Source organism: Archocentrus centrarchus, unplaced genomic scaffold (assembly GCF_007364275.1).
Source record: "Archocentrus centrarchus isolate MPI-CPG fArcCen1 unplaced genomic scaffold, fArcCen1 scaffold_54_ctg1, whole genome shotgun sequence".
NCBI lineage: Eukaryota > Metazoa > Chordata > Actinopteri > Cichliformes > Cichlidae > Archocentrus > Archocentrus centrarchus.
The window spans coordinates 443,758-462,912 of record NW_022060276.1 but is presented as its reverse complement, the minus strand read 5'-3'; the positions used below and the strand labels follow the sequence as shown (position 1 = coordinate 462,912).

General features: G+C 40.4%; 1 protein-coding gene across 1 annotated transcript in view; it reads left to right on the top strand.

Annotated features, from left to right (window-relative positions):
- The first annotated feature begins 6,495 nt into the window (after positions 1–6,495).
- Positions 6,496–19,155, top strand: part of LOC115777469 (E3 ubiquitin-protein ligase RNF31-like) — a 131,143-nt gene continuing 118,483 nt past the window's right edge. The window contains exons 1-3 of the mRNA XM_030725375.1: positions 6,496–6,632; positions 10,140–10,338; positions 12,113–12,259. Coding sequence (XP_030581235.1) covers positions 10,141–10,338; positions 12,113–12,259 — 345 coding nt within the window. The 5' untranslated portion in view covers positions 6,496–6,632; position 10,140. The remainder of the gene's footprint in view (positions 6,633–10,139; positions 10,339–12,112; positions 12,260–19,155) is intronic.

The following is a 19,155-nucleotide window of genomic DNA, read 5'->3' as shown; positions in this document are numbered from 1 at the left end:
GCTAACGGCGGCTAAGCTACCATGGTCCGCACCCGCTACAGGGGCCTGGCTAGATACAGGATTTTCCAGGGTGCGGAGCCGAGTCTCCAGTTCAGAAAGCCTGGCCTCCAGAGCTACAAACAGACTACATTTATTACAAGTACCGTTACTGCTAAAGGAGGCCGAGGAGTAACTAAACATGTGACACCCAGAGCAGGAAAGTGCAGGAGAGACAGGAGAAGAAGCCATGCTGGTAGTGAGTCGGCTAAGGGCTAAGCTACTAGCTGAGCTAAGCTAGCGAATTTCTAAAAACAAATAAAGTGAGTAATGTGAATACAGGTGATTCAGCAAAGAGTATGCTATTTAAAGTAGGTGAAGATTACACTAAAATATGTTATTATCCAGATAAATCGAGTTATACAGATATAACAGCTAACAGACAGCAAAACACTGTGCTCCGAAACAGGAACAGGAAGTGATACAATACCGCAGTGAGAGCCAACACCAAGTGATTTGCAATGTTCTTCAATATGCACATACACACACACACACATCATATATAAGAAAACAAAAACATTATGACATATAATGCTTTGCTACTTCTGGGCCATGTGGTGGTGGCTTTCTCTCAGAGCATGGTCCAGCATACAAACACTTATGGTGCACAGTGTTGTATTTAGGGTGAGAAGAAGAAGCTAGATTTTATATAAAGTTAAAAAAAACAATAAGTAATATTTCCCAAAAATAAAACTGCACTTCCAAGCTAACTACACAAATACAGCAGACCAACAAAACAATCCAACACGTCTTACCGGCTTCCTTCTTGCACGTCACCGGGCAGGATTTTTAATGGCTGCCGCCTTTTCCTGAACGTGAGGCTGACTGTAGCAGAAGCTGCGGCGGACCGTCTGCAGGTTTAACAAGAAGCTGGAAAACATTTTTGTACATTGTAAATAAAGAGTGTAAACACAGTGTATACATAAACATATCCAGGCAAAAAACACACAAACAACACCAATAGATACTTACACACAATTATATCACGGTCCACACATTAGGAACACTCACACTCGTGTTGTGAGGCGAACACAGTCTGTGGAAAATAAAGGTGAAAATAAATAAGAGCAAAAACATTTGAAGTTCTTCTCTCCTCCACACATTGAATACTGCTGCTTTGTTTCTGATTCTTACCTCTGCAGAGGATCATACCGGCTTTTATTGGATTCAGAGTTGTGCAGGAACTGCTTCCTATAAGATGAAACCAAATAAAACTAAGAAACCAAATCACAATACGTCTGTCAGCTTACTGTGACCATTCCTCCACTCTTAGTATTTCTGTTTTAGAAACGACCAAGTCTTATCGCAGTTTTCAGATTGTGCTGCCGTCTTTTGTTTGTTAGAGTCCAGAGCATCGAGTCTCTACACAATAGACGCCATCTTGTCTTTCAGCTGTGCTAGTAGAAACTTGAGTAACTGAGGAGATAACCCCCTCATTGCAGCCAGCAGTGTCTTCTGCAGTGGGGCTGGTTGAAGCTGGCCGTTAGAGAGGCCCGCTTTCACGAGGAGCTTCTTCCCATGAGGCCTCAGGGGGACACACCCTGAAAAGTATCTACGTTTTGACTAAAGACTTTGTCCATAACATTTTTATTTTTATTTTTGTTTTTTGTGGTGAAAATCCCACTGCAGGGGTTTAGATTTAAAAGCATAGAATTACACAAAATGAAAAAAAAAAAAGTTAAAGCCTCTATTTTACTGCTGAACTAGTAACAACTGCTGATGTTTTTTAGGTCAAGGTTATGCATTTTCTTCTTCACAATTTAGTAACCTGAGGTTTATGAAGCCATATTTTGTCTGCCATAATTATGCTTTCTTTGGGGTACAGACCCTTACAGAATAAATATAATTTTTAGTACAGTATAAAACTTGAAATGATTTTGATTGTTAATCCTTCTAAGATATTTTATTTCCCCAGATTTTCATGCCAAAGTACTCAGAATTGAACAGTAATTTTACAGGTACAGACAAACTTATCCAAGAGCTGTTTAAGATCAGAGAACTTTAAAATGATTATTTTTAGATATTTAGAGATTCATCCTATGTTTTGTTTTCTTGTGTTCTTTTTGTTCCACTCTAGCTCACATAGAAGGTGTGTCAAATTTTAATTTAGGGATATTAATTTGGGTTTTAAATTTCCTGATGGGTTTGAGACCAAAATGCAAAAGTTAACTTTACAGTTGGATGAAAAATGAGACACTGAGCTTATAGAAAAACTCACTCACTCACTCATACACTCACACTCACCCACTCATAGACAGACAGAAACTCATATTAGCTTTTTGCTTAATCTGACATTTAACTGTAGGTGCATTAAATCAGGTTCACTTTTGGTGGATTGAATCCACTTAGTAAATTAGTAAACTAGTGGTATATGAGAATTGTAAGCTCATTTTTCTCAGGCTGATTAATAAAAGAAAAGATTTTTAACTAAGAGCCATTGAATAAATACATCCTTAGAATATTTATGGGCATTTTGATGTCCTGTCTTAGTTTGTGTAAATGTAATTATTGACCCACAGACCTGCAGGTATTTTGTTTAACTGACAGGGAAAAATTGGAACTTCTTTCACTGGACTTTTTCCACAGGTACCTGAGATCATACCTGAGACATTATGAGCCTTTAACAGGAAACTAACCAGGATGACGGCCATAAGTGAACAGCTGATGTCTAAAGAGGTGCAGGAATGCATCTCAGGGACGAGTGCTGACTGCTGTGGTTTGAACATCATGGCTTTGGTGAATATGAGCAGCTGTGCTGAAGGCTGAAAGAAGGCTGCATACATTATATAACTATTACCTGTGCACTGATCACTGATCATTTCTTTATGTTTGCAGTAAGATTTTCATCAACTGGAACTGGATTTGATCCTGAAGGGATGCAATCCACATTTTTTAATGAATTTGAGGAAAATTATTAGATAGTGACTGTTTCATGTTACTGTTTGTTATGTGGGCCAATTTATATGCAGAATTTACTTTGGAATGATTACATTTAAATGCTAATCCACTTCACTGAACAACATTGACATATGAAAGATTAATGCTTGTTTTCTTTTTGTTTTTCAGGCCAAAAGAAAGTATAGAAAGTAGGTACATCCATTATACAGGGGTTGGACAATGAAACTGAAACCTGTCATTTTAGTGTGGGAGGTCTCATGGCTAAATTGGACCAGCCTGGTGGCCAATCTTCATTAAGTGCACATTGCACCAGTAAGAGCAGAGTGTGAAGGTCCAATTAGCAGGGTAAGAGCACAGTTTTGCTCAAAATATTGCAATGCACACAACATTATGGGTGGAATACCAGAGTTCAAAAGAGGACAAATTGTTGGTGCACGTCTTGCTGGCGCATCTGTGACCAAGACAGCAAGTCTTTGTGATGTATCAAGAGCCACGGTATCCAGGGTAATGTCAGCATACCACCAAGAAGGACGAACCACATCCAACAGGATTAACTGTGGACGCAGTTTTGGCCACATAGCATTTGCATATGCTGCTCCAAATGACTGGAACTCGTTAGAGAGAACACTGAAACTGACTACCCTCATCTCAGTATTCACCTTTAAGAGACGGATAAAAAATGTTCTTAAGGATGTTTGTAATTGTTTTACGTAATGTGGCTAGATTCATTTTATGATTGTTATTGTTGTACACTGTCTTGTAATTTTACTGTTACTGTTTTCTTTTTCTTAATTCTTTTATTCCTTTCCCTTCAAAAGGCTTCCCCTTTTGCCAGGCCACAGTTGTAAATAAGAATTTGTTCTTAATCTGTTTGCCTGGTTAAATAACGGTTTAAATATAAAATAAATAAATAAAAAAGCAAGAGGAAGCTGTCTGAAAGGGATGTTCGGGTGCTAACCCAGATTGTATCCAAAAAACATAAAACCATGGCTGCCCAAATCACGGCAGAATTAAATGTGCACCTCAACTCTCCTGTTTCCACCAAAACTGTCCGTCGGGAGCTCCACAGGGTCAATATACATGGCTGGGCTGCTATAGCCAAACCTTTGGTCACTCGTGCCAATGCCAAACGTCGGTTTCAATGGTGCAAGGAGCGCAAATCTTGGGCTGTGGACAATGTGAAACATGTATTGTTCTCTGATGAGTCCACCTTTACTGTTTTCTCCACATCCGGGAGAGTTACAGTGTGGAGAAGCCCCAAAGAAGCGTACCACCCAGACTGTTGCATGCCCAGAGTGAAGCATGGGGGTGGATCAGTGATGGTTTGGGCTGCCATATCATGGCATCCCCTTGGCCCAATACTTGTGCTAGATGGGCGCATCACTGCCAAGGACTACCGAACCATTCTGGAGGACCATGTGCATCCAATGGTTCAAACATTGTATCCTGAAGGCGGTGCCATGTATCAGGATGACAATGCACCAATACACACAGCAAGACTGGTGAAAGATTGGTTTGATGAACATGAAAGTGAAGTTGAACATCTCCCATGGCCTGCACAGTCACCAGATCTAAATATTATTGAGCCACTTTGGGGTGTTTTGGAGGAGCGAGTCAGGAAACGATTTCCTCCACCAGCATCACGTCGTGACCTGGTCACTATCCTGCAAGAAGAATGGCTTAAAATCCCTCTGACCACTGTGCAGGACTTGTATATGTCATTCCCAAGATGAACTGACGCTGTATTGGCTGCAAAAGGAGGCCCTACACCATACTAATAAATTATTGTGGTCTAAAACCAGGTGTTTCAGGTTCATTGTCCAACCCCTGTAAGTATGTCTTAATTTTTTGCTAAATTCACAATCACAATAGTATAAGATTAGTTTTCACAAAAAATCTCTTCTGGCTCTTCACATCATTGCAGTCCTGGCTGACCACCCCAGGTCAGGCTGGTGAAGTTGAACTAAGAAAGGTCTGAGGTCAAAAGGGGAGGAAATGAGTTTCATGAAGTTCATGGTATATGTGTCCTCTTACCTTATGTACACTTATTTCCCTGAGAAATTTGTCTTAGACTGGAAGATAAACATAACTGATTAAAAATACAGAAGCTTATAATGTTTAGTGTCATCAGGAACCACAGACCACACTGATGGAGACTACACAATGATGGAAATGGAGACTTTGAGGTCACCCTGTTGTTGAAATTCTCTGTTTTCCACATTCTGTTTTCTATAATGATGTAACCAAGACTGATAAGCTGCGACTATATGAAACTGTAAGCTGAAAAAGAATGTGCCAGTACTTCATGTCATCTCACACGGGCATGGCATGCAGTCTGACCCAGATTAATCTGTAAACAGTTTGAAATGGCTTTATTAAATTTAATAATTGGACTCCTTATTCTGTTGTTTGTGTCATTCCTGTTCGATAAACAAACACGCAGAAACCTGAAGGCTTAAGCAGCACACATTCATGTTATTTTAAATTCCTTCAAATCCAGTTCCGGTACTTAAGGACCAGTGGTGCCACCCAGTCACCGCCAGATCGTCTCCTTACCTCAGCAGCAATCAGTCCTGCCTAGGCTCACTCTCGGTAACTCAAGTTTCCATTGCTTACCGTTTGTTTTTCCCTTGTTCCAGATCATCTTATCACCCCTGCTGAAGAGTCTTCCCATTTCCACCCTTGGTGACATCGCTAATACGGATTACTCCCAACATGGACACTATCCGGTCACTCTCCTGCCTGCCTGCTCGCCCTCTGACTCTTGGTACTCTCTGGACCCTCGCAGCATCTTAGTCCCCCCCCCAGCAACCACCTCCCGGACTGTTAAGTAATCCTGAGGCAATATTGCCCACATTATTATCTTGCATTAAGGATTCTGTGAACCAGACTTTAACCTCCCTCTCTCTTACCTAGTGGCTCCCCGCACCCTGGACTCTTTCCCCGCTCAGTCCCCAGCTCCTGTTTTCTCCTGTTCTCTATGAATAAAACCTTTTAACTGCACAGCTCTTTTGGGGTCCTGCATAGGTCTTTTTAGTTGCCAGCTCACGAGTCATGACACACACACACACACACACACACACACACACACACACACACACACACACACACACACACACACACACACACACACAAACGCTCTGCATATTTACAACGAAACAAAGAACATAGCCACAGTAATAAAAGTGCTCTGTATGAAACTGCAGAGAAAAGCAGGAGACTAACGGGAGAGTTTCTCTGGGTGCAGAAGCTCAGTGAACTCAGCGCAGCATCCTCGCCACACTTTCATCTGTGGTGCAATTTCAGAGCAGGCTCAAGCTTTAACACAGACGTGAGGGCCCAGGCAGTTTAACATTAAACATAATTTAATAGAGCCCATAAATTCTCAATATTAAAAAGAAAAACGGTTTAGCTTTTATGAATCAAAAAGAAGCGCGAGCGGACGCACAAGCGTGGCAGAGACGCTCCTCAAATCCGCAGGTGACGTCAACTGCGCAGCTTCCACGTTGTGCCCGGGGAGGGGCAGAAAGCTGGAGGCGCTGCACACTGCGCAGTAGCGTTCCGACGGTCTCCAATAACGGTACCGTGTATTTGAGCCACAACGTGAACAGCACGCAGTGCGCCATTAATGACCGTACCTCCGGATGAAGTCAGCCCACTGAAGGAGCATCTCGTCGCCGTGCTGCTGGAGAGCAGAGGTAAGAACCAGATTCACTGTCAGTGCGTTCGCTATTGGGACGCTTAGGTGCGCTGGTTTACATGTATACGTTGTTCAAGAAGCAGAACAAGGATAATTTAGCAACATTACATATAGCAAATTGTGCCAGTATCTACTGTCCGACCATAACCATAGGTGTACCTGCTGCTTTGCAGTAATGCTGGAACTGGATCATCATTTTTCCACCCCTTACGCACAATTTTGCGTCTTTATTTTAGCGTCATACTGAAGAGGTTTGCAATTAAGCAAAACATATTTTAGAGCAAAACTACAGACACTACGTTTGCGAGAAAAATTTGCATTTTGCAATTCTGCATGAGCTTGGTTTGCTGCTGAGCCTGATCTCATGGGTGGGACCAGTGCTCAAAGATGCAAGACGCATCAGTACTGGCCATCGCAACTGGAGTGACAGCTACATGGAGATTTCTTTTGTTTACCAATGTGTTGTTGCAAAGGGTTAAAAATGCATGTCAGCAGCTAGAGTCTGACAGAGTAATGTGAACCGTACAGTACTGTGCAAAAGTCTCAAGCCACCCCTCGTTTCTTTATATTTTGCCAGGAAAACGTATAAAATGTGCCGTGATTTCATGAAACCTGCAAACTTACAGTGGTCCCCACTACGCGGTTCACTTATTGCGGCTTCACCGTATGGTGGATTTTTTAAAAATATTACTAATTGTGTTTTGTGGAGTTTTCACTGTATTGCAGGATTTTGCAGTATACAGTATACTCTGTAACTCCCCATAACTGGTCATCACTCAGACGAAGAGATCAGTTACACCTACGACTTTAACGGAAATAGAAGTTACGGCTGAGGGTGAAGACTGCACCACCTTCATCACCATCAGTACTGCACAGCCACATAATTCATCATCATCATCATCATCATCGTCATCATCATTGAAGTTGTAGTAAGAGAGTGGGAAAGGCTTATATGAGTGTGGGAAGGGTTTATAAAGCCTTAATATATATATATATATATATATATATATATATATATATATATATATATAAATAATAAAATAAATACATAATAACTATAAGGTCGCTACTTCATGGATTTTAACTTATCGCGGGGTTCTCTGGAACATAACCCCTGCAATAGGTGAGGGATCACTGTATATGGTGATATATTATATTAGGCAAAAAGCCTCTGTACAGTTCTAATGGGCTTGAAGGTATTTATTTGGTATGACCAAATGAGGGTGGCTGTACCTCAGGAGGTAGAGCAGGTCACCTACTAATCGGAAGGTTGGTGATTTGATCCCTGGCTGACTTTTTTTTTCTCTTCAACTCAGACTCTGTATATCTGGCACTGATTCAGAGGGGTAAGATCTTGGAGATGTATGTATCTGTTTCTGCACGGCGAAGGAACAAACCAAGAAGATTCGGATGAATTGGATTTTTCGCCACAGAGCGGTGCCAGTAAGACTGAAGGCTGTCAACAAATTAATCAGTACAGTCTGAACCAAAACAAGTCGTAGAATCAGGAATTTGGCTCCCTGGCAGCCTTGGACTGCCGCTTATCAAATCGTCTCCTGGATGTTTTGTAAATAGATGCTCTACCCCCCCAATCTCCCTGACCTAGCTGTTAGCTGAGGAGGGAGTTTGAGTCAGCCCCACAGTAGCTGAGGTTTGCGCTCTACCATGACTGATAGTGTTGGTTTTTCTGTGTTTTTCTAACCAGGTATAGTTTTACCACATTAGCAGTTTGTTTGGAATCATTGTCATGCTGAAAAATGAAGCTATTTCTGTTTGTAGCAGCAAATCACAGAAAACAGTCACCTCAAGATGCTTTATATTATAAGGTAAAGACCCTACAATAGTAGAGAGGAAACAAGCAAGCACTTTGTGTCAGTGGGAAGGAAAAAGTCCCTTTTAACAGGAAGAAACCTCCAGCAGAACCAGGCTCAGGGAGGGGGGGTCATCTGCTGTGACAGAGTTAAAAAGAGGTGAATGAAATGAAACAGAGCATCATGGGAACACCTTGTTGTCTCTTCTTATAGTTAAATATGAGTTTGAAGCTATCCATCCATCCATTCTTTTATCCTGTTCAGGGTCGCAGGGGGGCTGGAGCCTATCCCAGCTGACACAGGGCAAGAGGCAGGGTACACCTGTACAGGTCACCAGCCTCTCACAGTGAGACAGACAACCATTCACACCTATGGGCAATTAACCTAACCCCAGGAACTGCCTGTCTTTGGATTGTGGGAGGAAACGCACACAGACACAGGGAGAACATGGGGACTCCACCCAGAGAGGCCCGGGCGGAATTGAACCCAGACCTTCTAGATGCCATTCTACCAGTGAGGCAGTAGTGCTAACCACCACGCCACCAAGTTTGAAACTAATTAAATGAATTTTAACATTAGTGTGACCATCACAATAAATATCAACTAAGCAATGCATATTAAAGTGAATGCAATTTTTATTTTTAAATGAAAATATAATGTGCAAATAAATAAAAATGGCCTCTGTTCAAAAGTTCAAATAAGGCTTCAAATTAAATCAAAAAGTTTTTTGTGTAAAACAGCTGAAAAGTTTACAGATGATTCAGTTCATTCAGAGGTTTATTATTCAGAATGATATTAATGTGAGAAAAAATAGGCCCTAACGTAGCTGCTCCTGTTGTCCTTCACTCGTTAGCTAACATCACTGAATTGGTGGCGCTCAGCAAACATTATCCATGAGAGCTTGTTTCCGACAGGTAAACTAACAGAAACATTACGTTACAAACATTAACAGGTATCAGCGACGCACTGACGTACCCATTCACTATCGTACCCTCTGCTCTGCACAGTCTGCATTCAGCTTTATTTAGTTTCTGTCCAACACTCCCACACCTTTGACAGTCTGTCTCCATTTTCTTTCATTTTCTCCACTCTCCTCTCTGCTCCACCATCTTTATGTTGTTCACATCTTTGCTGGTATTGTTATTGGCAGACAATGGAGGCAACACTGTCCCCATATCTTTCTGTAGTGTACTGCAGTTATAAAATCATGTGCGTGGTTTTAGAATATGATGCGTCAATATTAAAATTCCACGTCAACATCATCGATTAGGTTGACAAATCATTGCAGCCCTATGATCAAGACCTCTTTAAAAATGACAAGAAATTCTGGCTCCTTGGAGCCTAAATATAAGGAAATGAGGGGTGGCTTAAAACTTTTGCACACTAGTGTACATGTGATTTGTGATATTGAACTGGGAATGAAGCAAACATGCCAACCTGTAAGAAGAAGGAAAGGCCAACGGAATTCTCATTTCTGGTGTACGTGTAATAAATGTATTTGAGATACTGTGGATGCATGTTGCCAAGTTTGTTGTTTTCTCTGGAGCCTGAAAAAGTGCGACTGGACTTTTGTTTTTCAAGCTCCAGAGACTACTGTGACCTGGATGACTGAGAACCTACACAGACAGGTTTGTTGTTGTTTTGTTCCTTCCAAGTAATTAGCATGCATTGACTGTGTACTTGTGCGTTTGCAGAATGCCGTCCCTCTCTGAGCAGCTGCAGGATGTGCGGAGTCAGGCTGAAGTGTGTCTGTACTCTGGGGGCAGAGTGGTGGAGCTGCGAGCTGGGGTAGTGGCAATGGCAAATCTGCCCTTACCACCCTGCTCCAAATACCGTCACATTGCTGCAGAAACGATGGTCATAGAAAACAGCTTTGGCAGCAACAGGAAGGAGGTGAGAAAGAAAAAATGTCTGTTTATTGCCACCATCTGGGAATACTTCTATAACCTCAATCCAGATTATAGAAATCATAAGTTATATTAGCATTAGCGTCAGTACTGACAAGTGTCTGTTGCCATGAATTCACCGATTTGTTTACTGCTTATTGTTGTTTTACCAGCTTATTGCCATTAAGGCATCAGTTTTCTGTAGCTGAGAACATCCTCCTCATGGAGGAGGCTGAGAAACTGAAACACATATAATGCTTAAATCCCATTTTTCATAACTATTTAATTTTCCTCAAAACCAGTGTTGTTTACTCAGTGTTCTGGTTCTGGATTTGCTAATGAGATTTTAAGCATAAACAAACACACTGTGATCTGAGTGACTGTTCAGTGGGACTATTTTTGTCTTTTAACCCCTTAACTGGCAAGGGCCCGGTGACGGGCCGTTTGTAGTCCCTTTTATATGGCAGGCTAGACCCTCCCATTTTTATTGACACGTCATTCGGCCAATCATGTAACTGGCTGCACCAAATCACCTGACAAAGCTACGTGACGCCCTCTGAGTATTATTGGCTCTGGGAAACCCATTTCTTAACATGATTGGCCGAATGAGGTGTCAGTCAAAATGGGCGGGTCTAGCCTGCCATATAAATGCACTTCATTCGGCCCGCGGACCAGACGCAGCCGATTAATAGGCTATGAAATGGGTTGTTCAGAGCCAATAATAACCAGAGGGTGTTATGTAGTTGTTTCAGGTGATTTTATTTGCTGCCAGTTAAGGGGTTAACCAAGCATTTAACTTTCCTTTGTCTCAACAAGTGTAATGATGAGTTGACGCTAAAGCTATGGACGTTAAAAGTTAAACATAATTGAACTAAACATAATTGAGCTGTGATCTGATGCTATTTCTTTCCTGTTTTTCCTCCAGGATTATTTCTCCTAGTTCCAAGCAAACATTTGAGATTTTTATGACTGAAAGCCTGGTCCACCCACATTAAGAGATGGAACATGCACCATTTTCACTTTTTTTTTCCCCCAAAACTTTGGTCCATCCACTTTAACTTTATTGACTGTCCAGTGCCTACCATAGGTTATTAATGATTAAGATGAGATTGAAAGGGGGGAGTTGTTGTCCTGGGAGAGATCACTCCCATCAGGATAGAGAAGTTGTGGGTCCTAATTAACCTCAGTCAATACCTCACCTATCTCTACAAGAACTTTCAAGGAAGGCTTACCATTAATTAATGCCCTCGATATTAAATATGAGCATTTATTTTAAAGTTATGTACCACAGCCTTTAAAGGTGGCTTTAAAATGGTTAGTTAAAATGCTCCTAGTTTTAATTTAACTTTTGATTAAATGTTTTCACAGGACTTTGTGAAAACTGCTTTTGTGGGGTGTGTTTAGTCACAATACTGCATACAGTGCCACAGTCCTGTGGACAGTACGCAGTCGTGTCAAAGGAATATCCTGTCCTAAGTGTGAGGCTAAACATTTACTTAATACATTTGTTACTTCTAGGCTGGACTGCTGACCATGACTCCCTCCCTCGACTTACCTGCGTGACATTCAGTTGGATAAACAGTTAAAAAAAAAGATTTATGGAATTTTTGAGAAGATAGACAAATAGAAAACAGCTTTCCATTTTATATTTGAATGTGTTCAGTTTTGTAATATAAAATACACTAATACAGCTGAAAAAAATGTGGGTGTCGCTTAATTGTATGCTTCCATTTCAGATTGAAGTCGATGCAAAAAAAACTGTTTCTGTGCTTCTCTTGCAGACCCTTGCATCTCTTCAGCGCTTATCTACAGCACTAAACATCCTGGAAAAGTATGGCTGTAACTTGACAAATCCCAATAGGCCAAAGTACTGGAGGACCGTAAAGCACAACAACCCAGTGTTCAGGGCCACAGTTGATGCTATTCAGGTAATAATAGAGTATTATAAATCCTACTATAGCATAGTACCATAGTAAATATAGTATCTTATACTGCAGTCCCTGACAGAAGTTCTGTCGCTTATCCATGTTGTGGAAACAAAAGCTCATAACCTGACTTTAAATTCATCCATTGGTTTTAGAAGTGACTCATATGAAAGCTGAAACCCTCCCAAATGAGGTTTAATTTACGAAAATAAATTTGCTTCACTGCAGAAATATTGATCATTTAATGAACACAGAAAGGTCAGATTTTGGCAAGACAAAAGTTTTGTCGCCCACAGAAAGTAATGTGAAAATCAAACAATTTACTTCAAATACAAAGATATGTTTCATAACATTGGTAAATGAAGTTGTGGTGCTATTAGAGCCATATTTAATATGTTGTGTGACTTCCATGAGCTTGAAGGACTGCATCCATGCGGTTCGACAATGATTCATACAATTTATTGATGAAGTCATCAGGAATAGCAAAGAATGCAGTCTTACATGCCTCCCAGAGTTCATCAAGATCCTTTGGTTTTGTCTTCCAAGCTTCGTCTTTCATCCTACCCCAAACATGCTCAATGATGTTCATGTCTGGTGACTGGGCTGGCCAGTCCTGGAGCACCTTGATCTTCTTGGCCTTGAGGAACTTTGATGTAGAGATGGATGTATGAGATGGAGCGCCATCCTGCTGCAAAATTTGACCCCTTTTATGATTGGGAATGTAAGAGGTAGCTAATACTTCTAATACTTCTTGTAATACTTCAAATGCCACACGGTTTTTTAATTGCCTTTTGTTTAGTGCTGGCTTCTGGGCACTGATTCAACCACGGAGGCCATTTCGAGACAGAGTCCTACAAACTGTTCTAGTTGACACAGGGACTTGAGGTGACCAGGCCTGGTGGAGCTCTGCTGCAGTGGAAAAGGGGCTGGCTTTGGATTTTCTAACCAACAAACGTTCCTCCTGAGCAGTTGTCTTGCGGAGTCTGCCAGACATGGGCTTGTCAAAAACATCTCCAGTCTCTTCAGATCTTTTTTTAATTCTTTGTACTTGACGCTGAGACACATTAAAGGTGCCAGCCACCTCTGCAGTGGATCTGGTCTTCAGCCTCTTGATAATCAAGGCTTTGGTCGCAGGGTGGATTTTTGGCATGTTGTCAGAAGTCAAGTTGGAGTTCAAGGGAAGGTCTGGGGTGCTGGGGTTCTTTTTATACACACCCACTAATTAACCGATCAATTAGTGAGCACAGGTGAGGCTGTAAACTAGGATTGGGTGCATTACATGACAAGGTGACAAAACTTTTGTCTTGCCAAAATCTGACCTTTCTGTGTTCATTAAATGATCAATATTTCTGCAGTGAAGCAAATTTCTTTTTCGTAAATTAAACCTCATTTGGGAGGGTTTCAGCTTTCATATGAGTCATTTCTAAAACCAATGGATGAATTTAAAGTCAGGTTATGAGCTTTTGTTTCCACAACATGGATAAGGGACAGAACTTCTGTCAGGGACTGTATACACTATAGTATATCATTAAATATAAGAAAGAAAGAGCATGTTAAGACGTGTACATATTCCTTAATCCTGTTCCTAACCTAATGTGTCCTTCTTCGACTTTCCTGTGCTGCACACAGAAGTTCCAAATCTTAAGTTTAAGTTTATCTTAAGTTTTATATAAAAGCATTTGTTCACCCAATCTGTCCTGGTGAATGACAGCAAGATTATAAGTTAAGAAGATTCTTAAAAAGCATTTCTGTGAGCAGAACATGCATATGTATGCTTAGTGGTGCTGAAAGTAACTGCCATTATTGTAGCATTATTTTCTGTCAGGTAGCTGTGACTAAGATACAGTCAGGTCCATAAGTGTGTGTACAGTGGCACAGTATTTGGAGTTTTGCCTCTGGGGTGGTTGTGGCTCTACCTCCTGAGCTACAAGTTGCTCTCCGATGCAACCGTTGGAGTATGAATGTGGGTGAATGTTAAATAGACATACGCATGCAAAGAATTGCTTGCATGAATGTATGTAAATGGGTAAATGATAAAGCACGTTTATATTTTGAGCACTTTGAGTGCTCAAAGTATATAAGAACCAGTCCATTTACCATTTACTCTGTACACCACAGTGGATTTTAAACCAAACATTCAAAATGTGATTGAAGTGCAAATTTCAGCTTTAATTCAAGGGCTTTAACAAAAATATGGTAACTGTTTTGGAATTGCAGCCATTTTATACCTGGTCTCCCATTTTCAGAGGGTCAAAAGTAATAGTAAAAAAGTAAAATTTCAGTGTCTGCCTGAAGTCTACACTGTTAAAAAAGTGACTGTAGAATTTACAGTAAACTACTGGCAGCAGGGTTGCCAGCCAGTTACTGTAATTTTTACAGTAACCTTACTGTAATTTAATTACAGTTTTACTGTAATTTTATCACAATTTGGCTGTAATTTATTCACAATTTTACTGTAATTCTCTTAGTTTTACTGTAATTCTTTTTACAATTTTACTGTGATTTTATTACAATGTTACTGTAATTCTATTAGTTTCACTTAAATTTTTTTTTTTTTATTTTACTTTAATTTCATTACAATTTTAGTGTGATTTTATCACAATTTTACAGTAATTATATTACATGGTTACTGTTACTTCATTTTTTTCCTGTGATAGAATTACATTAAAAGTTGTTTCACCCTAAATCTTAATTTCAACAGGAATTAAACTCTGCATACTTTGGCTATCGCTAGCTGTTAAAAGTTAAAATGTCAACTTGCAACTTAATTTACCAAACTCTCAATAAATGTTAGCAATTTTTCTAATTTCAAGCAAATAAAAAAACAATATATTTTAAAATTACTTTATTTCATTGTCAATTTAAAACCAACAAACTGAAACATAACAAAACATGACGCTTTGCAAAGGCAACATTTTCTTTTTACATACAAGTCAAAAAGTATAAAAACCAAAGTGCAAAAATACACTGACATGAATTGTCCAAAAAACATTATGAACTGATACATTTTTAAATGCATAACCCCCCATGGTAATATTAGATTATATACAGCAAGGTAAATGACCTTTAAAATAAAAGTTCCAAAGGGCCAAATTTCTAAAAAAAAAAACTGTCAAACAACGACATAACAATGTTCCCCTTTAAAGGAAGGAATCCAGCACTGTCAAATATTGAAGTTACATATTTTTGAAAACTTTATAGGAACCCTAACAGTAACATCTTTAACATTTGAGCTAGTTTAAAACATAGTGAACAGCCAAACCAAACCAACATGAATGAGTGCTGAGTGGGGCTTAGTCCTGAACACCTCCTGAAATCATCAAAGGGTGGCTGGAAGATAAAGAAAGGAAAAATGTTTTATTTAACACATGAAATATACACATTTCACATTAAACTCCATTTATGTCAGTTAAAGACAGACAGGAAGAGGAGGACAGATTTGGTGGACAGACACTCTTTCTCTGACCTTCCCTCATTGTAGCTGTCCTCCTGTCTGTTAGAACTGGATAGGACAGATCCAGAGAGACAGGGAGAGAGAGGGAGAGACAGACACGTCCATGGACAGGAGGACAGATAAAGAAAAAAAGCAAAGAGCACATACAGATAACAGTACATGTGTAATCTTACCATTTTAGAAGTTCCTCTGGTAGTCCATGAACTTGCAGAGAAGAGTGGAGACATGTTTGTTCACTGCTGTCTTTTTCTTTTGCACGAGTCGTCCTGTCGTTATTGATGTTACTTTTCCTTTTGCAGCTTTTGTTCCCCTTTCAGGGTTGAGGCCTGTGAATCACCTAAAACAGATGGAGACATATAGCTCAGTGTTCAAAACTAACCTTTTCTTTACTTTAAGTTACATATTGCCTTTTTAAATTAGATGCTTGTGAACTACCAAATATGTTTAACAAAGGCATCACTGAATTAGATCTCACCTTTGAAAAACCTCCAGTGTGCATGCTGCCTCCTCTGGATACTCAAGGTTAAAAACGTAGAAGGTGGCAAAAAGTGCTGCGAGACCAGCCTGGAACGTAGGGTGAGCGCCCTCACAAACAATTTCACCCTCGATGCTTATCATCCACTGATGAAGGGTAATGTTGTCTCCTGAAAAAATAACAATATTAACTGATATTAGTTTTCATTTTAATTTAACGTTGAGGTACAGAGACACATTTCTATAGACAGAGGGGAGGCAGATACATCCCTCTGTCACTGAGACAGGGATGTATCTGCCTCCCCTCTGTCTATAGACCTAGGGATGCAGATACAGTAAGATGGCAATATCCCACTGTATCTTCCACCCATTTGTCTATAGACAGGGGGATGGGAGATACAGTGAGACACCCTGAAGACTACATTGTGCATATGTTGTACTTACCAAGGGCAATGAGTTGTGGACTTGGTGGCAGGTTGTGTGTCCCTTTAAGATCTGCAGCTGTAGCACACCTCTGTAGCACATCACAACATAAGATTACCTAAGAAAAAATGTACAACAGTTGGATTTTATTTTTCATTCTTCCTCATTTGGTTGCTGAAGGACCTCCAGCTGTTTCCCAGTAAAGGTTTTAAGCTGGTTACAGGTAAAAGTGCTGCTGCTTTGGACACTAGAATAACGTCTCCTTTCTCTCCACCTGAGCTCAGGTCTCAGTAGCAGCTCCGCCTTTTTCTGCTTGCTGCAGTGTGCAGACAGACTGCAGTAAAACAGCTGCTGTTGTGTTTTAGTTGAAAAACTGGGGGCTGCATGAGTTTAATGCTGTAATGCTTTTTATTCACAAGCATCCTCCAAATTACGTTTCTACTGCAGCTCTATTTTTAGTCGCTAATCAGGGTTTAAAGCATAAAAAACATTTTGACGGAGCCCCTCGGTACTGAAGGGCGGGGGTGTTCAGCACCAAACGATCGCTAGTGCTAATAGCAAACTGTGGTTATAGCAGCCGTCCTGGTGGCTGCAGCTGAAGTAAAGACTGACATTCTCTACACAACACGCACGCGTGCACACACACAGCACAGAGCAGTGGGGGCGTGGAAAAACTTGTCAGCGATGATCCACTCGTGTAAAGGGTCGTTTTTTCCAAATGATGGAAATCTGCCACAGCGACAGAGTCCTTTAATGTCGCTAACGTGGATGAAGTGCTCTGCATGGAGACACCTGAAGCAACTTCGAAGCAACAAATTTGTGTCGAGGATTTTTAATAATCGAACTATTTGAGTTATTCGTTGCAGCCCTAAAAGTTGTATTCAATTTTCAATTTGTGTATCAAAATACATGAAGGTTGTTATCTACCTTTCATGTTGGGACTTTTTTTGTTAAATTAGAAGCCTGAAATTTTCATTTGATCTTCATTTTTCCTCTTACTTCTCCTCCGTTCATGCCGGCTGTCATTTCTATTTCTGTAGCCGTGAAATCAAGAGCAGCACGACCATAGTGAGATCAAATGTGCACATTGTTAATGAAACGGCCCCTGCTCTGTGGTAGATTGTAAATTGCGGTGAAATAATAGCAGCCTCAGCAAGGCACAGCGCCCGGCGATCAACCGCTAGCTAGAAGACTGTGACAGAAGCGAGAGTAGCTCACCACATAAAATATTATTTTTGCCCACTAACAGACACAAAACTGCAATAAAAATGTTAAATCCTAAGAAAGTACTTACCCGGTGAAAATCCTTGTTGGTCCTGCTCTCTAGCCCATGAACATTCGCCTCCAGCCGGTAAATATCCCACAATGCAACTGTACATTTAAAATTTGCAGCACAGCTATGCACTGATCCAACGGTCCAATTAAATTTGATATTCTATTCAGAGGCATTTCTGTTTACAGCAAAGAGCTGTATTTTCAAAATACAGCCGCCTTACTGTATTATCATGCTGTAGTTTTTACAGCCATTCGTCACAGTGTAGACATCATCACTTGCTGTGTGTGCTCCCTTCAGATGCTTTGTCAGACCTTTGTGGGTCTTTCTGCTTTCAGTTTTGTGTTCAGTAACAGAAAAGCATGCCCTTTGGTTAAGATCAGACGCCTGACTTGGCCATTGATGAATGTCAGATTGCTTTGCCTTGCCAAACTCTTGGGTTGCTTGTGCAGTATCCATTGTGTCATTATCAACTTGCACTACAAAGCACCGTCCAATCAGTTTTGCTGTATTTGGCTGAATCTGAGCAGAGTATAGCCCTTCATCCTGCTGCTTCTATTGGCAGTCACATCATCAGAATACACTAGTGACCCAGTTCCACTGGCAGACGTACAGTACATGCCCATGCTATAACATTGCCTCTACCATATTTCAAAGATGACGGTATGGTATGCTAATTTTTTGTGGTAAGTTCATTTTAGTTTGATCTGCCCCAATTATTTATTTTTTTTCCCAGGACTGTGTGGGCTCTAAAACTCTCTGTTTTTCCATTCATCAAAGTGTCTCTTTATTGTAGACAACGATACGGCTACCTTGTCAAGAGTTTTCTAGACTTTACTTGATGTTGTGAAATGGAAGGAAAGAGTTCTGTTATTATCCATTTTAATGTTCTTCCACGGCTTTAAGGCCTTTTGGTGTTGCTGAGCTGGCCAGTGCACGTATTTTCATCAAACTTTATGTCTGTTAGCAAGGGATGAACAAGTGGTTGCGGAGCTCCGTTCATTTTTGTTGTTGTTGTTGTTCTTCCAGAACTTTCTTATGCAGGGATATTTGAAAGTGAGTGAGACATTTACTGAAAAGAGAAGTGGAAGTTGGTAATGCTGAAGAAAATGACAGATCAATGGAGTAGTCTAGGTGACACATCTGAGAATTAATGGACCAGGAAAATGCTGAAGAGGAGCAACAACATGAATTTTTAATTATTGGCTCTGAAACATTCTAGAACATACACTTCAACTGGTAGCAGCAAAGTCTGGTAGCTCTGATCTTTACTCA